The 19,583-nt window shown below is 44.9% G+C and overlaps 1 protein-coding gene across 1 annotated transcript in view; it reads right to left on the minus strand.

The window, feature by feature from the left end:
• The window catches only part of ptprga (protein tyrosine phosphatase receptor type Ga), a 281,211-nt gene that overhangs the window by 31,893 nt on the left and 229,735 nt on the right, over positions 1 to 19,583 (minus strand). Inside the window, exons 6-8 of the mRNA XM_020483255.2 lie at positions 14,523 to 14,589; positions 8,679 to 8,836; positions 4,302 to 4,494 (exon numbers count right to left, since the gene is read on the minus strand). Of these exons, the coding sequence (XP_020338844.2) occupies positions 4,302 to 4,494; positions 8,679 to 8,836; positions 14,523 to 14,589 (418 nt within the window). The remainder of the gene's footprint in view (positions 1 to 4,301; positions 4,495 to 8,678; positions 8,837 to 14,522; positions 14,590 to 19,583) is intronic.

Genomic DNA, 19,583 nt, shown 5'->3' on the forward strand with positions numbered 1-19,583 from the left:
CCCCAGTTCCTGTGTTTTCGTGCATAGTTGAGTCGCTTGGCCTTTTATCCAAGTCGGAGGTATGGAACTTTGACCGCAAATCTTCCATGAATGCCACTTCTGACCAGACTTCTCCGGACAGTAGATGGGTGTACCAGGGTCCCACTGTTTTCTGCCAATTCTGAGCTGATGGCATTGCTGGACATCTTCTGATTGCAAAGGGAAGTAAGCATGTGTCTGTATAATTGTTTAATCAGACACCTGACTATGTTCCTACAAAATCCCTGACTTTGTGCAAGTGTACCTACAAGAAATGATGCTGTTTTGAAGGCAAAGGGTGGTCACACCATATATGGATTTGAATTAGATTTTTCTTCTGTTCACCCACTTTGCATTTAGTACATTGTTAAATATATTCTATTAACATGTATTTTTGAAAGCATTCTTACTTTACAACATTTTTTCACACCTGCCTAAAACATTTGCACAGTACTGTATATATTTTTTTACGAGTACCTAGCACTGGGATTAAACCTGCGATCCTCAGAGCTGTAGCACATGGTTCAAGCACTTTCTCTATCCCCATCCTCAACACCCTAGCAAGCCGCAAGCCTACTAGGTGGTAATAGGCGCTCACGTTGACCCTAGTGGATGGTACTGAAGGCATCTCTTGACATCCTGGGTACCTGGACAAACGTATAATACTGCAGTGGTCTGGTGTGACCTGGCTGCTGATATATGGGAGATGGCAGCAATAGTACAGCAGAGTGCACACTAAGTTATTTCAGAGCACCTAAATGAATACTAAATGAATTCTAATTGTGACCATTACTGAGATATTGGGCTCTCCAGGACCTGGTAATGTTTCTGATTTCCCTTTTTCATAAGCAGCAATTCTACAGGCCAGCAGGCTGGATCCAGGTGAGAGAATAGAATAGCTCCTTGACCAGAGACTTCTAAGTAGTCACTCAGTTCTTCACTGGAGCAGGACATAGCATACCATTCCCCTATGTGTTTCAAGGGCAGAGTAAAGAGTAAAGGAATTCCGACACACACACACACACACACACACGCACACACACACACACACACACACACACACACACACACACACACACACACACACACACACACACACACACACACACACACACACACACACACACACACACACACACACACACACACACACACACACACACACACACACACACACACACACACACACACACACACACAGGGGAAAGGTAGTGATGGCAAAGGGGCCATCATTCTTTCATACTGGCTACCAAAGAGGAGAGGAGGTCTCTTAAGAGATGTGAGAGGCAGTTTAAAGGCCATGGCCAGTTTACCTGACCATGCTGGTAGATGAATGGCTAATATGAAGGAGTAAGAGGACAGTAAGAGAGCCAGCTACCTTACTGGAACTTCAAAGAGCTCACTTCAGGATGTATGTCACACAACTAAATAATTAGAACATTCCTGCGGGGTCAGAACTGTGTAATAGCTACAGGTAACTGCCAAAATAAAGGAAACACGTCAGTAAATGAGGGAAACAAAGTGTACTGAAAGCAGACACTTCCACACAGGTGTGGTTCCTGAGTTTATTAAGCCCTTAACATCTCATCATGAAACAAAAATGCTCAGTTGCCCATTATATGAGCTACCATGGCTAGAAGAAGAGATCTTAGTTACTTTGAAAGAGGGGTCTCAAATGAGCATAGGGGTTTTAATGTGTGTGTGTGTGTGTGTGTGTGTGTGTGTGTGTGTTTGTGTGTGTGTGTGTGTGTGTCTCAGTCACCAGATCTCAACCAAATTGAACACTTATGGGAGATTCTGGAGCGGCGCCTGAGACAGTGTTTTCCACCAACATCAACAAACACCAAATGATGGAATTTCTCGTGAAAGAATGGTGTCTCATCCCTCCAGACACTTGTAGAATCTATGCCAAGGCACATTGAAGCTGTTCAAAAACGAACTCAGTGTGTTATGTCAGCTGACCTGCGTTAAACCATGGCTTGCCATCCCTTTGATTGTTGTCTCTTAAAACCCTAACTACTGTAGGGGGGTTGGGAATAGATCCAACACCAGACCCTCCATCCCCTTCTAAGCCCACTCCAAACCCTTGTGTTTGTGGAACAGATCAGTTCGGGGTTAATTCACCCCGGCTAAAGCCACTGGAGCTCATTTCACCCCTTAGGCTTCAATTCCACGCCTCTATTCTTGGAAGGAACGACAGCCATCACACACTCTCCATCCCAATTATCATCCACCCCTCCATCCCATCACTCTCCGGGTCACAGCTCGCTGTGCCGCCAATCAATTTCCCACGCCCATAAATGGAAAGAAATTATTGTTTGATGGATGATAAAGAAAATCTTTTAAGCTTTTTTTCTGTGGATTAGTGAGTTATTGAAGAGCACATCAATTAATTCTAAATTAATTCTAATTGCGATAATTACTGAGATATTGGGCTCTCCAGGACCTGGTAATGTTTCCTGATTTCCCTTTAACATTAGCAGCAATTCTACAGGCCAGCAGGCTGGATCCAGGTGAGAGAATAGAATAGCTCCTTGACCAGAGACTTCTAAGTAGTCACTCAGTTCTTCACTGGAGCAGTTCACACAGAGGCTTGCCAAAGTATTAACAACCCTTGGCATTTTTCTTATTTTGTTGCCTTCCAACTTGGAATTAAACCTGATTTTTTGGGGGGGGGTTTGTATAATTTGATTTACATAACATGCTTACCACTTTGAAGATGCAAAATATGTTTTATTGTGAAACAAACAAGAAATAATAATGAAACCTTGAGCGTGAATAACTATTCACCCCCTCCCAAAGTCAATACTTTGTAGAGCCACCTATTGCAGCAATTACAGCTGCAAGTCTCTTGGGGTATGTCTCTATAAGCTTGGCACATCTAGCCCATTCTTTAAGGCAAAACTGCTCCAGCTCCTTCAAGTTGGATGGGTTCCGCTGGTGCACAGCAATCTTTAAGTCATACCACAGATGTCTGGGCTTTGACTAGGCCATTCCAAGACATGTAAATGGTTCCCCTTAAACCACTCAAGGGTTGCTTTAGCTATATGCTTAGGGTCATTGTCCTGCTGGAAGGTGAACCTCCGTCCCAGTCTCAAATCTCTGGAAGACTGAAACAGGTTTCCCTCAAGAATTTGCACCATCCATCATTCCTTCAATTCTGATCAGTTTCCCAGTCAATGCAGATGAATGACATCCCCACAGCATAATGCTGCCACCACCGTGCTTCACTGTGGGGATGCTGTTCTCTGGGTGATGAGAGGTGTTGGGTTTGCGCCAGAAATAGAGTTTTCATTGATGGCCAAAAAGCTTAATTGTAGTCTCATCTGACCGGAGTACCTTCTTCCATAACACACACACACACACACACACACACACACACACACACACACACACACACACACACACACACACACACACACACACACACACACACACACACACACACACACACACACACTAGCACATTGTCTGTAATGCAGCAGGGGCTGTGGAGTAGAGTGAATAGGTGGCATATGGCAGGTCCCTCTACAGGCCCACCGTTAGTCTGCCTGTCTTCACTCTGCTCCCCTCCTCTCTTCTCCTCTCCTGTTCTGTTCATTTCTCCCCTCAGCCTGACGGATGCGCCCCCAGAAAATGCGCACAACAGCAGCTTTCAAGGACACACTTCTTATTGTCTGTGTACATGACAGTCATGTGCGTAGGTGCATGTACAGTGTTTGTGTGTGTGTTGGGGGAATGTATGTGTGTGTCTTCATTTTCTATATTGACATTAAAACTAAACGATGGGGACGGCAAGCAGCCAGAATGGTGTGGTCATGCAGTTCGGACAGATGCTAGCTGACTGTGTGAGAGGGTAGCAGGAGACGTGAAAGTGTGGTAACCACACTCCGTGCTGTGTAGGGAGACATGTTATACTGGAACCAGTAATGAGCCAGTAAAAGACTGGCCACTCGTGGGCCTCCCAGTACAGTATGGTAGGGGAGAAACACTCCTCGTTTGTCCCAAACCAGCAGAGAACATTCCAGAATGGCAGAGTCAGGATATGTTGGATTGTACCTCAGGGATTCTGAGGCATTCACATTTTGGTATGAGCAAGCGTTCACCGGAGAGCAACAATGTGCTCCTATCTTTGAATACAATTTTACTCAAAAGTCTCCTTAAATGTCTAAAAATGAACACTTTTATGCTATTCACCTTGGTGTTACTTTGAATAAGCAGCATGTGGATTGGACTGTAACCACGATGGGCAGTATCAAATCATGTGTGTGGTCTTGCCTTACCTTTGGATGCCTCCGTTCCGTACGGGTTGCCCAGGCTGTCCATCAGGTCAGGTAGCCATGCGTCTCTGACTGCGGACTTGAAGACGTCACGGTTGTCGAGGCTCTGGATTGGCCGGAAGTTGCTCCTCAGGTATTCCACAGACTTCACATGGTCCTGCTGCTCTGTGGTGAAGATGGAGTAGAACGCCTCCAGCTAAAATAAAGAAAGAAAGAGAGAGGTAGAGAAAGAGAGAGGTAGAGAAAGAGAGCGGTAGAGAAAGAGAGAGGTAGAGAAAGAGAGAGGTAGAGAAAGAGAGAGGTAGAGAAAGAGAGAGATAGAGAAAGAGAGAGGTAGAGAAAGAGAGAGGTAGAGAAAGAGAGATAGAGAAAGAGAGAGGTAGAGAAAGAGAGAGGTAGAGAAAGAGAGAGGTAGAGAAAGAGAGAGGTAGAGAAAGAGAGAGGTAGAGAAAGAGAGAGATAGAGAAAGAGAGAGGTAGAGAAAGAGACAGATAGAGAAAGAGAGAGGTAGAGAAAGAGAGAGATAGAGAAAGAGAAAGAGAGAGATAGAGAAAGAGAGAGGTAGAGAAAGAGAGAGATAGAGAAAGAGAGAGATAGAGAAAGAGAGAGGTAGAGAAAGAGAGAGGTAGAGAAAGAGAGAGGTAGAGAAAGAGAGAGGTAGAGAAAGAGAGAGGTAGAGAAAGAGAGAGATAGAGAGAGGAAGATGGAAAAACACATACCTTAAGGAGGAGAGAAATGACCATAATACATGTTGAGGATATTGAAACCTCTGACATCATGTGAACTGGAAAATTGAATTCATGAGCTGATTTGTTTTGTTCATGGCATCTTTCAAGCAGCCAATGCCCAGTGAGATCCTATTTTCCTTTGCCCATACATGTGTAATGCTGTAATCTTGTTCCTAGCTGAGAGTCTAAGAGGCGTGAAGGGCCAAGCTAGCCCAGCCTAATCAGGGGAATAGCGTTCATGAAGCAAACAGAAAAACATGAACAGCTGTCCCCCTCCTCTCCTCTCCTCAGCCCAGAGAAGAACAACCACCACCACAGAATAACCACTATCTGACCAGGAGCAGGGACCCAGGAAATAATCACAATAATCTGCCGAGCAGTTTAAGAGCTGCTTAAGATGATGAGTGCAAAGTCTGTCCGTCAACATCATGATGACACGCTAACGGCTACAGAAACAACATGAGCTGAGACTGATCATGTGAAAAACACACAGTCGATTTCGAGTGAAAAAAAAAGCGGATAGAGAAAGAAAGATGTAGGGAGGGAGGGTCTCATTTCCTCAGTGTGTGATTTGGTCAGGGAGTGGGAGTGAGGTTGTGGGATAAACAAGCAGTCGGTATGGTTACAGAGAGGGGGTTGGAACACTTCCCTGTCTGCTCGGCTCTGTGTGTGTTTACTAAGCAGACTGAGACTGGAGACCGAGGGAATACTCAGCTCAATGACTACCCCCTTCAGTGGCTGTGGAGGGTGTGTGTGTGTGTGTGTGTGCGTGTGTGTGTGCACCACAGATTTCTCTCATTTGACACTATAGGGAATATGTATTCCAGCAGAATAGTAACGTATCTTCCATTCTTTGACAGGCCACATGTGATGTCCCTTAGGCTGAGCCCTTCTATAGGCTGCATTGGCCATCATGGCTGATCTGCTAAACATCAGTAACCTCCAGCCCTGGCAGAGACAGCACAGGCTCAAGCCAGGCCGTGTCGAAGCAATACGCTGCTCTCCACCAAATCTCTTAATCAGACTAGAATCTGCTAATCCCTAATATGGCAACACCCTCCTGAAAAAGCAGCTTATTCGGGTTGAAATCTCTTCCAGGCCTGCCAGAGGATTTCTGTCTTTGTGTGGAAATCACAGTGCGATTGGAGACTAATCCTTCCAGGAGTAACGCCGCACACACACACGCACACACACACACACACACACACACACACACACACACACACACACACACACACACACACACACACACACACACACACACACACACACACACACACACACACACACACACACACACACACTTCTGTGACTAGTGAGGAAGGCATCTGTGATGGGGAGAGCAGAGGGTTAAGTGGCCTGGCGTGGCACACACTCACACACACACACTCACACAGTCCAGATGTTACAAGTGGAAGCATTTTAGGCGGAGCTGTCGCTATGGAATAGCTGAGCATCGATCTGCTTTAAAAGCCACCCTTAAGCTACATCTGTCACTCCCAATGACCTACTTCCACCACTGATCAAGAACAAAAGACTGAGATGGAGGGAGAGAGAGAGGGAGAGAGATGAAGACATAGACAGACAGGGGAGAGGGAGGGCACTGTCTTCTTTCCATGTTCTTTCATCTTGGCCAATGATGTTTTCGTCAAACCTCAGGACAAGGAAGGTGGTAACAATAGACTTCAAAGCCGAGTTGAATCAAATAAAAAAGATTGACTAATGGTCAGGGGTAAACATCCGGAGGATAGAGGATGGAGGATAGGAACGGTAATGATAAAGGATCAAAGTGACAGGAAGGAAGGACATGCTGCCTGGATGGATAGAGCCCCTGTAAGTCCCTGTCCTATTCATCAACACGACTCAAACATCTCCCTGATTCTTCATCACCTCTGATGTGTCGACCCGGGTAGCTAGCTAGGTCTCCGCCTCTCAGGAGAGTCTAAAAAAATACTTCTTATACCAGGAAGCTCTGTAGAGGTGCTGTGAAAACCCCCATTGTATATTCCATATATATCCCAGAACATTATTCATTGTTGACTGGATCTCAGGCAAAATCAAATAATCCGAAAGGTCAGGCTCAGAGTTCCTCCATGCTGCTTTTCATCTTCTCTACTCTGCCTCTCTGCTCTCTTCTAATTCAGAGGATGACAACAGACAAATCCCCTCTACTCTGCTTCGAGACACCTGCTGTCTTCTGGTGAAGAAGCACCATTCACCTTGAGCTCCCATAAACACCCCATTGTAAAACATGTCTGCCATTTATCATTGTATTCAAGAGTAAAATAACATTTGCTCATTTTAAATGATCCTTCTACATAATATTGGAAATGTCCCCCATTAGAAACTGTGTTCATTTACAGTAGGTTATAACAGCCAAGGTGTGCCTATCTTCTTCTGGCTGTGTGTGTGAATAACCGTTTTCTTTTTACCTGTATACAGACAGTGGATGTCATGCTGGTTTTAAACAGGTTTTAAGTGTATGTGATAGTCTTGTTGCCGTACTGTGCATGCAGCTGCTGTGGCCGCCCACCTTTCTGCTAGCTATTGAGGGTGCATAGACCTATGTACCAGTGTGCCATTTTGCATTCAGCAGTAGGTTATGCTGTTGCTTATGGGTGGTTTGTCTTCAGCTGAGCTCTATGTCACAGCTCTATGAAGCAGCCAGTATGTGATTTAGCCAGCCAGTATGTGATTTAGCCAGCCAGTATGTGATTTAGCCAGCCAGTATGTGATTTAGCCAGACAGTATGTGATTTAGCCAGACAGTGTGTAAGGGGAATATGAAGCTGACTAGCGGTGAGCTAGTGATATTCAATTGGTACAAAGCTTTATGTATGAGTGACCTATCTCTGCGTGGGCCCAGAGCCAGCACCTCTCCTCCACAGCTTTTGAGCTATCTGGTCCTTGACTAAGCTTTGGCAGATAAACACGGTCTGCCACTGAGCACGCTCACAGGGGGCAACGCTCGACCACCCCTCAACACCACAGCCCACACATTCCCTCTCTCACAGTCCTTTTCCTCCTCTTCCTCTGCTTCTTTTCTCTCTTTACCTCTCCATCTCTAGCCATCACTCTTTTTCTCTCCTCTCTTCTTTCTCCCAATATATATTTCTCTCTCTTTCCCTCTTCCTCTCCTGCTGTGTCCCCTTATATAAAGCCAATACTTCTTCCACATTTGGCTTCTTCCAGCCGCACTCTTAAGTAAACTAATTTGGCCTTATTAGAATGTAAGTTTGACAAATGTTCCCTGGACTGTTGGGGAGGAGAGAAGGACCCAGCGAGGCCAGGAACTGCACCATCCCATTACTAGCCATGTTTGTCTCAACCCAGTCACAAATACAAACATCACACATTAGGTATGTGAGAAAATTACAGCTCCCGGAAGAGGGAGGCCATTAGTCAGAGGAAAGAAGTCAGTGTGTTGTGTGTGTGTGTGAGAGAGAGAGAGAGAGAGAGAGAGAGAGAGAGAGAGAGAGAGAGAGAGAGAGAGAGAGAGAGAGAGAGAGAGAGAGAGAGAGAGAGAGAGAGAGAGAGAGAGAGAGAGAGAGAGAGAGAATGAGAGAGAGAGAGAGAGAGAGAGAGAGAGAGAGAGAGAGAATGAGAGAGAGAGAGAGAGAGAGAGAGAGAGAGAGAGAGGGGAAGTGACTCACCTGTTTGTAGGAGAGGAACACAGGTCTGTTGAAGACGATCCACTCTACCACCTTGCTGCAGGGTGGGGTGGTGAGAGAGCCTGTGTAGCGATAGTAACCGCCCAACGATGACGGCAACAGATCCCTCAGAACAAAGGGCTCCAGGAAGGTTTCTTTCTCTGTGGGAGAACAAGCACAAGGAATCAGTATTGACCATTCAGTCACATCACATACAGACACTATAAACTTGTAGTATATATCTATACTACGATGCTTGTGAATGAGAAAATATCCTTTTTGATTGGAATAAACAGGGTCATGGGGATTTAGGTATAACCCTCTAGTACTGATGTAATCGTAAGGATTATTCAACCAGGCCTGAGTCAGAGCTGCTGTGTGTAACCACTGAATCTGGCCCCAGTGTCCCAGGCTACATCAGAACCCAATGGAAGATTGACACAAAAATACCCCTCTTATAGCTGATCAATCCCACTGAGGACAATCCGCCCATTTCCTTCCAAAATCCTTTTGTGATGGCAATGCTTACCAGTCAAAGACAACGATAGTATCCACACTTTGCCTAGGATAGAGATAAAGAGAGAGGCAAACCTCTTGTGCCATAACTTTTCATGACCAACAATGAGGAGTCTACCCCCAACCCCTCAAAAATAGAGATAACAATGTAAATAACCTTCAAAGATGTGGAGAGGAAACAAAACAAAATGGCTGTATGAATCCTCCTGGCCCACATTTTCAATACATAACTAAACTGGGAATCCTATTGAGCAGGGGTGAAAAAGGGGCTTAGCGTGGTAGCAACGCACCACGAAGCCGCATCAGATTGGACGTGAATGGGAGAGCTGGGGGATTAAAGCCACTGCTGGAGAATGGAGGACAGAGAGAAGCAGGCACAGTAGCAGGGAAGGCACTATACTACTGCTTCTACCACAGCTGTACCACTAGCTAGGTTCACATGCTGTACTGTAGTCTACTGTACACTAAGCTATTTCAGCCTTTATAAATTCATTTCCAATCAGGGTTGGAGAGTGCAGAGTCAGTGGAGACTTCAAAGCCACTGTGAGACGCTGAATTAATGGACTTGTAATGCCAGTGAGGAGCGGGGAGTTCATTTCAGCACTGTCACAGGAGACCACTGAGAAAGAACGGTTCACTGAGCTAACACTGAGCTAACACTGAGCTAACACTGGACAATGTACATATACTGTACATACAGTACATGCAAGAGAATACAATGGCGTACAGGGTTAGGGGAGTACAGTATGTCAGCTCATCAGCCCCCCTCTCCTTTACGTCCGTCATATCCAGCATTAAGACACCACTGTATCATACAGCTGGGATGTGTTTATTAGTAGATACTTGAATCACTCCTAAACCTTCATATTATGCCCCAGTTCTTTTTCACAGCTCAAATTCCCACGTCTTCAGACAGACAAAAGTCTGTGGCTTACGGCATATTTCAAATCAAATCAAATTGTATTGGTCACATACACATGGTTAGCAGATGTTAATGCAAGTGTAGCAAAATGCTTGTGCTTTTAGTTCCAACAGTGCAGAAATATCTAACAAGTAATCTAACAAATTCACAACGACTACCTTATACACACAAATGTAAAGGGATGAATATGTACATATAAATACATGGATGAGCGATGGCCATGCGGCATAGGCAAGATGCAGTAGATGGTATAGAATACAGTATATGCATATGAGATGAGTAATCTAGGATATGAAAACATCAATAAATGGCGTTATTTAAAGTGACGAGTGATACCTTTATTAAATCCATTACTACATTTATTAAAGTGGCCAGAGATTTGAGTCTGTATGTTGGCAGCAGCCACTCTATGTTGGTGATGGCGGATGTCTGATGGCCTGGAGATTGTTTTTCAGTCTCTCGGTCCCAGCTTTGCTGCACCTGTTCTGACCTCACCTTCTGAATGATAACGGGGGTGAACAGGCAGTGGCTCGGGTGGTTGTTGTCCTTGATGATCGTTTTGGCCTTCCTGTGACATGTAGGGGTCCTGGAGGGCAGGTAGTTTGCCCCCAGTGATGCGTTGTGCAGACCTCACTACCCTCTGGAGAGCCTTACGGTTGTGGGCGGAGCAGCTGCCGTACCAGGCGGTGATACAGCCCGACAGGATGCTCTAGATTGTGCATCTGTAAAGGTTTGTGAGTGTTTTTAGGTGACAAGCCAAATTCCTTCAGCCTCCTGAGGTTGAAGAGGAGCTGTTGCACCATCTTCACCAGGCTGTCTGTGTGGGTGGACCATTTCGGTTTGTCCGTGACGTGTACGCCGAGGAACTTAACTTTCCACCTTCTCCACTACTGTCCTGTCGATGTGGATGGGGGGATGCTCCCTCTGCTGTTTCCTGAAGTCCACGATCATCTCCTTTGTTTTGTTGACATTGAGTAACACGTTATTGTCCTGACACCACACTCCAAGGGCCTTCAACTCCTCCCTGTAGGCCGTCTCGTCGTTGTTGGTAATCAAGCCTACCACTGTAGTGTCGTCTGCAAACGTGATGATTGAGTTGGAGGCGCGCATGGCCACGCAGTCATGGATGAACAGGGAGTACAAGAGAGGGCTGAGAATGCACCCAATGTAGCCTATGATTTGCATGTATAGATGGGCACCCACTGTACTGAGTGTACCTTACAGAGTCTCCTGCACTCATCGCGTTTATTCAAATAGGAAATGAATGAACAAAGGATTTTCATCGTTCCGGTAAGATTAAAGCCAGACAATGCCTTGGGCGTCATTTAATGTACATGCATGTGTTGACTGGCCCCAGCTTAAATCCACTCGCAACATCTATCTCCTGCACCAGAGATATCTGAGCTGTAAACTACACACAGACACATACACATGCATGGTCTCACACAAGCACACACACACAGATACTCAGAACTGTGTCGTGTAAGCACTCGGCATCTCCTGATATGTGTCCTGAGGACGTGTCTTTGCGCCTAGATTCTGTACCGGCCCTTGACGTATAATTAAATATTAAGACTAAGTAACCTAATGGATGATTACTTGAGCAGACAGATTTCCTGTTCCACAGGCCCTGTGCTTAAAATAGCAGCAGAATGAGCTCCGTCGCTGCCACATTCATAATACAATTAAAAGGCCTTCCTTTGAGCCACAGGAAACACACAGAGCCATTGAAAACAGTGGATGGCTTCACAACGTTCTCACAACAAATCTTCCTCTGACACTTCTAACAAGTGTTTGTTTGTGCGTCTACGTGTGGATGGATCCCAGGGAACGGGATAGGATGTGTTGCAGTGTTAGTATTTATTTCAGCAGCGGTGGCAACGATTGTGAGAACGGTTGGTTGTGGGGGGGGGGGGGGGGGGGGGGGGGGGGGGTTGGACGACTGTGAGAAGGTCACTTCTGGGGCATTCTGACAGGAATGCTTGAATATTAAATGATGTTCTCTTCTTTGTTTAATTTTATCTCTTGAACCCAATGACATCACCGGACAATTCTATACTAACCCCAGAGATGATTGATCTAGAGTAACATTACTGTTTCATAGCTGACAATCTTTACATTCATCTATTAATAGGGTTGGCTCATAGAGATGGTTAGAAAACGCAACAAAGTATCTGTCCCATTATGGCGTCTGTGAGCATGGGTAGTGCTATTGAGCCCATCTCCACTTTGAAGTAGTCAATGTTCTTCTTCCACTACTTCCATGAGATGGGAAAACACACTGAAAGGCTCCACACTGCCACCTGGAGTGTGTTGTTTGAACTGGTTTAAAGCCAATTTGAGGATTTACTGCCACCTGCAGTTATGGAATGTGTGCTCAAAAGTATAATACATTGGCTCTTCCTTCCTACTGACCTGGATGGAATTATGTGATCCTTCCTGAACCCAACACAATGCCACAAATGTCTCATGTTTTGAGGGAGCGTACAATTGGCATGCTGACTGCAGGAATGTCCACCAGGGCTGTTGCCAGAGAATGTAATGTTCATTTCTCTATGCGAAGAAGATGTGTCGTGCTGCATGAGGCAGATGGTGGTCACACCAGATACTGACTGATTTTCTGATCCACGCCACTACCTTTTTTTAAGGTATCTGTGACCAACAGATGCAAATCTGTATTCCCAGTCATGTGAAATCCATAGATTAGGTTCTAATGAACTGTAACTCAGTAAAATCGTAGAAATTGTTGCATAATTATTTGTGTTCAGTGTAGTTTACATTGGAGGTTTCTGAAACGATCTGATGAGAATCTGAGGAAGATATGTAACTTGTTGTAACTTGTCCCTGTGATATTAAACATCTCGGCAGAATAAAAATAAAGAATAATAATAGTATTTATGTTTTTCAGTGGCGCCAATGATTAGCAGTGGAGGTGTGGCGCTGCTACATGAAGACAGTGGAAACACTGTGTTGGAAGGAATAATTGTGTAGAATTTAGCATGTGTTTTGCTATTTGTTTGCTGGAAGTTTGTGTGTGAGTTTGTGAGTATGTGTGTGTATGAGAATGCTTAATTCAAATCCATAAATCTTGAGAATCTCCCTCCCTCCCTCCGTGCCTGTCCCCTCCCCGTCTGGGGGCGGCAGAGCTTAAAATACATCTCTCCATTCACAACTGGGAGACAGCAAGAGACAGGCCTGTCAGCGGGGGAGGAAAGGGGGAGATGAGGGAGGCGGGGGACCCCACGGTCATATCTGTCTCGGATAAAGACAGTGCATATCTCACCCCCCGTCACGCTGCCTGGCCCTGGGCACGCCACAGTCTGCCTCCTCTCTCTCAGCCTTAGCTCTTCCTCCCTCTCTTCTCCCGTCACATTCCCTCCCCCCTTTTTGTCTTCCCCCAGCACACTCCCTTCTTTTCTGTTCTCTCCATTCACACTACCTCCCCTTCTCCTCTCCTCCTTTATACTGCCATCATCACACTCCCTCTGTCCTGTCCTCCCTCACGTTCCCTCCCATTTCCCGTTTCCAGTCACACTCCCTCTCTCCTCCTCTCTCGTCCAATCATATCTCCACCCTCTCACCACAGGACACCGCCAGAGCCCTCAGCAATAACACATGGCATCAAAGACACGAAGGCAACGGGACTATCATTGTGACTGTCATGGTGACTGTCATTGTGAAATTGACGGGGAGGATAATTATGATATTGATGATGATGGCTTTCACTGGTTACACAAAAAATAACGTGACAACGAAGATTGTATCATCATCATCATTACTCTCATTACCATCATCATCACCATCTTGCAATATAGTTCTGCATTGTTTTACGATACAGATATATAGCTCTGTCTGTAAGACAAATTCTTATTGTATTAGTATTTCAAAGTTACACAGTCCTTCTACATCAGTGAGAGCTCAGTGAATCAAAGATCAGAGTAGTCTTTATCTTAGCCTGTCGAGTGCCTTAAGCCTTCACCCTTATAACACAATTCCTGTCAGATTTAGCAGCTTTATCTCATATTAGAGTTCAAACAATTACCCAACTATAATCACTACACCAAGGACACACCCATATCCCTCTGGTCTCATCCAGACAAGGCTTGAATTGTCTCTTGCAGATCTGCTAAAAATTGTGGGCAGAACCAACATTAATATTCCTAATAGTTTATTTTGTCTGTCGGGACTCCTGGGGGCAACCCGGGGCATGTTCGATATAATTAGGCAGTTGCAAAAAAAAAATGGACTACCCAATTACTGAAACACGAATGAAAAGGAGATGAGATATTACGGTGTTACATGCAACCTTGCAAAAATAATGTTGTTATCCTCAATGAACAAATGTTGGTCAATGACTGGTCAATTCAAAGTCCCTCCTGGAATGATTGGGTGATGGAAGTGTCACTCACCATGATGGACTACGCCCCTCAGGCCATGGATAATGGGGTCCACTGCTGGGTTGTCCTTCAGTCCCACCTGACAACAGGAGAGGAGAGAGGAGCAGGAGACACACATTAGAACCTGGGTTATATCTAATACATTGAAATCTAACATTGATTCAACACCCTCTGATACTTTCACCCAACAAAGAGAGAAAACAGTAGTTACAGAAAGAGAAGGGAGGGCAGAGAGAGAGGGAGAGAGAGAGGATAGAGTGGGGAGAGAGAGGAGAGAGAGGGGGGAGAGAGGGCAGAGAGAGAGGGAGAGAGAGAGGAGGATAGAGAGGGGGGATAGAGGGAGGGAGGATAGAGAGGGGAGAGAGAAAGAGAAAGAGAGAAAGAAAGAGAGAGAGAGAGAGAGAGAGAGAGTGGGAGGGCAGAGAGAGAGGGAGAGAGAGAGGATAGAGAGGGGGGAGAGAGGGAGGATAGAGAGGGGAGAGAGAGGAGAGAGGGGGGGGAGTCAATTTCTAGTAGAGTGAGTACAATCTCGTATGGTGAGAACAATCAGAGTCAATCAGAAGTCTGTTTGACCTGAGCCGGAGGAGCAATACACATGACGTCAATGGACTCTATAACTATGTAGGTCATACAGCTAGCCAAACAGGCACGCACTCAGGCACTCAGAATATGTTTTTAAAACACAGCTGAAATGGGGTGACAGATAGTCCATGTCTGTGAGCAGCAGAGCAGCAGGTAAAGTAGGGAGAAAATGACTGTGATTAGCACTACAGTCATGGAGAGATGGAGGAAGATGCAAAAATACACATCATTACCCTATGTCATTATTTCATCTCACAGAAAGGTTGAAAGGAGTGTTAAAAACAGGATTGCTATCTTTTTCCTGGCACTCAGCTGGAGGAGACAAGGAACGGAAGCCATCTTTAAGTATTGGGACAAAGCCCCACACTGAGCTTCAACACACTTCAATGTTGTCCTTTCCTTTTCTCCCCTCATGGAGAGACGAGGAAGACCCCTCCTGCAGGACATCATTGTAAATAGCATCAGAGACTAACCTAAAAGTTACAGGTGCAACCTTCCCTGCTACCTTCTTTCCTTCATTCCTTCCTTCCTCACCCTCCCAAGGCACTCATTTGTTCTTCACTGACCCACTAAGTCCATGGTCTTAATTTTTCAACCATGTGTACATTTCGGAGTAAATTCTGGCAGACTTGGATTTGCTTCCACAACAAATTCTTAGGATTTATACATACAGTGGGGCAAGAAAGTATTTAGTCAGCCACCAATTGTGCAAGTTCTCCCACTTAAAAATATGAGAGAGGCCTGTAATATTCATCATAGGTACACTTCAACTATGACAGACAAAATGAGAAAAAAAATGCCAGAAAATCACATTGTAGGATTTGTAATGAATTTATTTGCAAATTATGGTGGAAAATAAGTATTTGGTCACCTACAAACAAGCAAGATTTCTGGCTCTCACAGACCTGTAACTTCTTATTTAAGAGGCTCCTCTGTCCTCCACTCGTTACCTGTATTAATGGCACCTGTTTGAACTTGTTATCAGTATAAAAGACACCTGTCCACAACCTCAAACAGTCACACTCCAAACTCCACTATGGCCAAGACCAAAGAGCTGTCAAAGGAAACCAGAAACAAAATTGTAGACCTGCACCAGGCTGGGAAGACTGAATCTGCAATAGGTAAGCAGCTTGGTTTGAAGAAATCAACTGTGGGAGCAATTATTAGGAAATGGAAGACATACAAGACCACTGATAATCTCCCTCGATCTGGGGCTCCATGCAAGATCTCACCCCGTGGGGTCAAAATGATCACAAGAACGGTGAGCAAAAATCCCAGAACCACACGGGGGGACCTAGTGAATGACCTGCAGAGAGCTGGGACCAAAGTAACAAAGCCTACCATCAGTAACACACTACGCCGCCAGGGACTCAAATCCTGCAGTGCCAGACGTGTCCCCCTGCTTAAGCCAGTACATGTCCAGGCCCGTCTGAAGTTTACTAGAGAGCATTTGGATGATCCAGAAGAAGATTGGGAGAATGTCATATGGTCAGATGAAACCAAAATATAACTTTTTGGTAAAAACTCAACTCGTCGTGTTACTACTATGGAACATATGAATTGTTGTTTAATATTTTGTTCATCAATAGATTTAGTTTTTTTTAAATCTCCTGCCTTGGTATTGGCTCTGAGTTTAAATAGGCTATGATGTTGTGATTCTATCACACAGCAATACTGTAGCCTGCGCATACTGTCAAATATTTTTAAATTGGCTACCAGTCTATTTACTTTCGAGCATGTTTGGCTATTAAATGAGTGATGGATAAATGGTAGGCTAATAATGGTTGTGTAGCGGGAATAAACCAATAAACCAGTCATGTCACAAAGCAGACATGTCCTGCAATGTGATCATGATTTAGGCCTATCTAATACAAGTAAAAGAAACACATGCTGCCATATGGACTCCTCACCAACGGCCAATGCATCTGTTTTATCATTAGGCGTACGCTATAATGTTTTTATTAACCAACCATTTTTATAATCCACTTCAAAATAACAATATTTGCTTGGAATACAATTGATCAACCACTAGAAGTTGTACGAACGCATGGTCTGAGTTCTGCCGCGACGATACGCACACTTTACTGTCAAGTTCAACATGGATAAATACCAACTTTTGCGGGAAAAATAGTGCATCTTTTATGGTACGCACGCACCTTCGATAAATGAGGCCCCAGGTCTCAGCCACCTCCATTAACTCCCACTCTGACGTGTCGTAACCACCCACTGTCTTCCTCTGTTCCTCTGTTCGCACTCACTGTGTGAGGCATCGTACATCTACCACAATCCTTTGAGTTCTCTCCCACTGCACCTCTTTTCTTTAAAAAAAAAATCATGTTTTTGGCAGATGGCAAACCACAGAGAGCTCTGAATGACTGTATCTGCACTGGGGTTTTATTTAAGCAGAGCCATGCGCCAAATCTGCCTACCTAAGACAGCCCTCTGCCAAGAACGACAGAGGGAGAGAGATGGCTTCAAAGATAGAGACGGGGGGGGTTAGGAGAAAAAGAGAACGAGAGGGAGGCAGAAAGAGAAAGATGGAGAGCGTGACCATGGGAATTATAGTTTCATTATTAATAATTGTCTGTTAAAGCCTGCAACTCTGTCCCCTGGGGACCTTCTCCATGGGGTTACATGCTGTGTCTGTTCCTACATGGCCCAGTACCATGGTACTGTACTGTGCTGTGGTACATGGCCAGTACCACAGCACAGTCCCTCTCCCCATGCAGGCAGTCTGACTCAGGCAAACGACACCATAGAGACAAGGCAGAAACACCAGGCCAGAGCCACATGACATCTCATCTTGCTATCATCCATCCAACAGCCCTGATGCACATGCATTTCCCTTCTCAGTGACACGAGTGCTAAAGAATAGCTGTGTGCTTTACGGCTTTTGGACCTTTATTATATGCATTCCCACGTAAAAATGGCAACTCCGATCAATTAAGAGAAGGGTATTTTGCGGCGATATCAACTTAAAGTGCTCCATCTTGTTTCTGAGGATGGTGACGTCGGTGGCAGTCGATTCTTCAAGCTGACGAATGTCCCGCTGTAACCAAGGTGACTGGTGACAGAGAGAGGAAGCAGAGACAAAGTGTCTAGGCCGTCCCGCTTCATCAACAACTAGCCTGGCTGGAGGGCCAAAACCCTATTACAGTACCAGGCCTTGCCTCCTCCTCAATTTACTACTCAACGAATGTCTAACACCAACAAGTGCACAACTGTATGAATTCCTTTTCTCTGTTCAAATCTGGAGCTCATTTCTCATTAAGGTTGAACTCTGCTGAACTGGTAGCAGCACTGTGACATTATAATTGAGATAATTGATACAGTGAGGAATGGAGAGTCACCTAAATGAAAGACAAAACACTCCTCCATCACCTAAAAGACACTGCCTCTCCTTAATGTACTGTACACCGTGGCTGAGTTAATCAGAAGTAAACTTCCTGTTACAATAGTAATGCTTGCTCCAGTAAGTATTAAACCTCTGAGAGCGATGCTGGGCCTGGGTCTGCTCTGCTCACACGTGTGTATCTGAATGAGCGTACGGTGAATCACTGAACATGTAGACTGTAAATAAGCCAATAAAACTGTAATGATAGATGTTACTACCACAATCTATTTCAATCAAGGTGCGAGGGTGGGCCGTAAAGGCAATGGGAGCCGCTGCCCTGAGAGCTCACGTGAGCCGATAGGGACAATTTGTTCTGTATGGCAACCGACATAATTTAATTAATACGTGCTACAGCTAGAGGAGAACAATCTAATCACCACACACACACACACACACACACACACACACACACACACACACACACACACACACACACACACACACACACACACACACACACACACACACACACACACACATGCTGACTGAGACACACGCACACTCACTGAAAGCGATGTATACACACGCATACACAGGCAGAGATGTCCACACATATGAACTCTCCTTGAAGGGGGTCACTTGATTGATAAATGGCTTCAGTTATTAGAGCTAGGACGATAAACCGGAAATTACCGACAACTTGCTAACTCATACCGAATAAATGTTGCATACATTTGAATTCGCAAGTTCACATACACTTTAGCCAAATACATTTAAACTCAGTTTTTCACAATTGCTGACATGTAATCCCTGTCTTAGGTCAGATATGATCACCACTTAATTTTAAGAATGTGAAATGTCAGAATAATAGTAGAGAGAATGATATAATTCAACTTTTATTTCTTTCATCACATTCCCAGTGGGTCAGAAATGTACATACACTCAATTAGTATTTGGTAGCATTCCTTTTAAATTGTTTAACTTGAGTCAAATGTTTTGGGTAGCCTTCCACAAGCTTCCCACTATAAGTTGGGTGAATTTGGTCCCATTCCTCTTGACAGAGCTGGTGTAACTGAGTGTAACTGAGTAGCCTCATTCATTAGTGGGGGGAAATGAATGGAGACAAAGAAAATGCTGTCCCAGAAATCCAAAAACAA

This window comes from Oncorhynchus kisutch, linkage group LG5, assembly GCF_002021735.2.
Source record: "Oncorhynchus kisutch isolate 150728-3 linkage group LG5, Okis_V2, whole genome shotgun sequence".
Taxonomy (NCBI): Eukaryota; Metazoa; Chordata; class Actinopteri; order Salmoniformes; family Salmonidae; genus Oncorhynchus; species Oncorhynchus kisutch.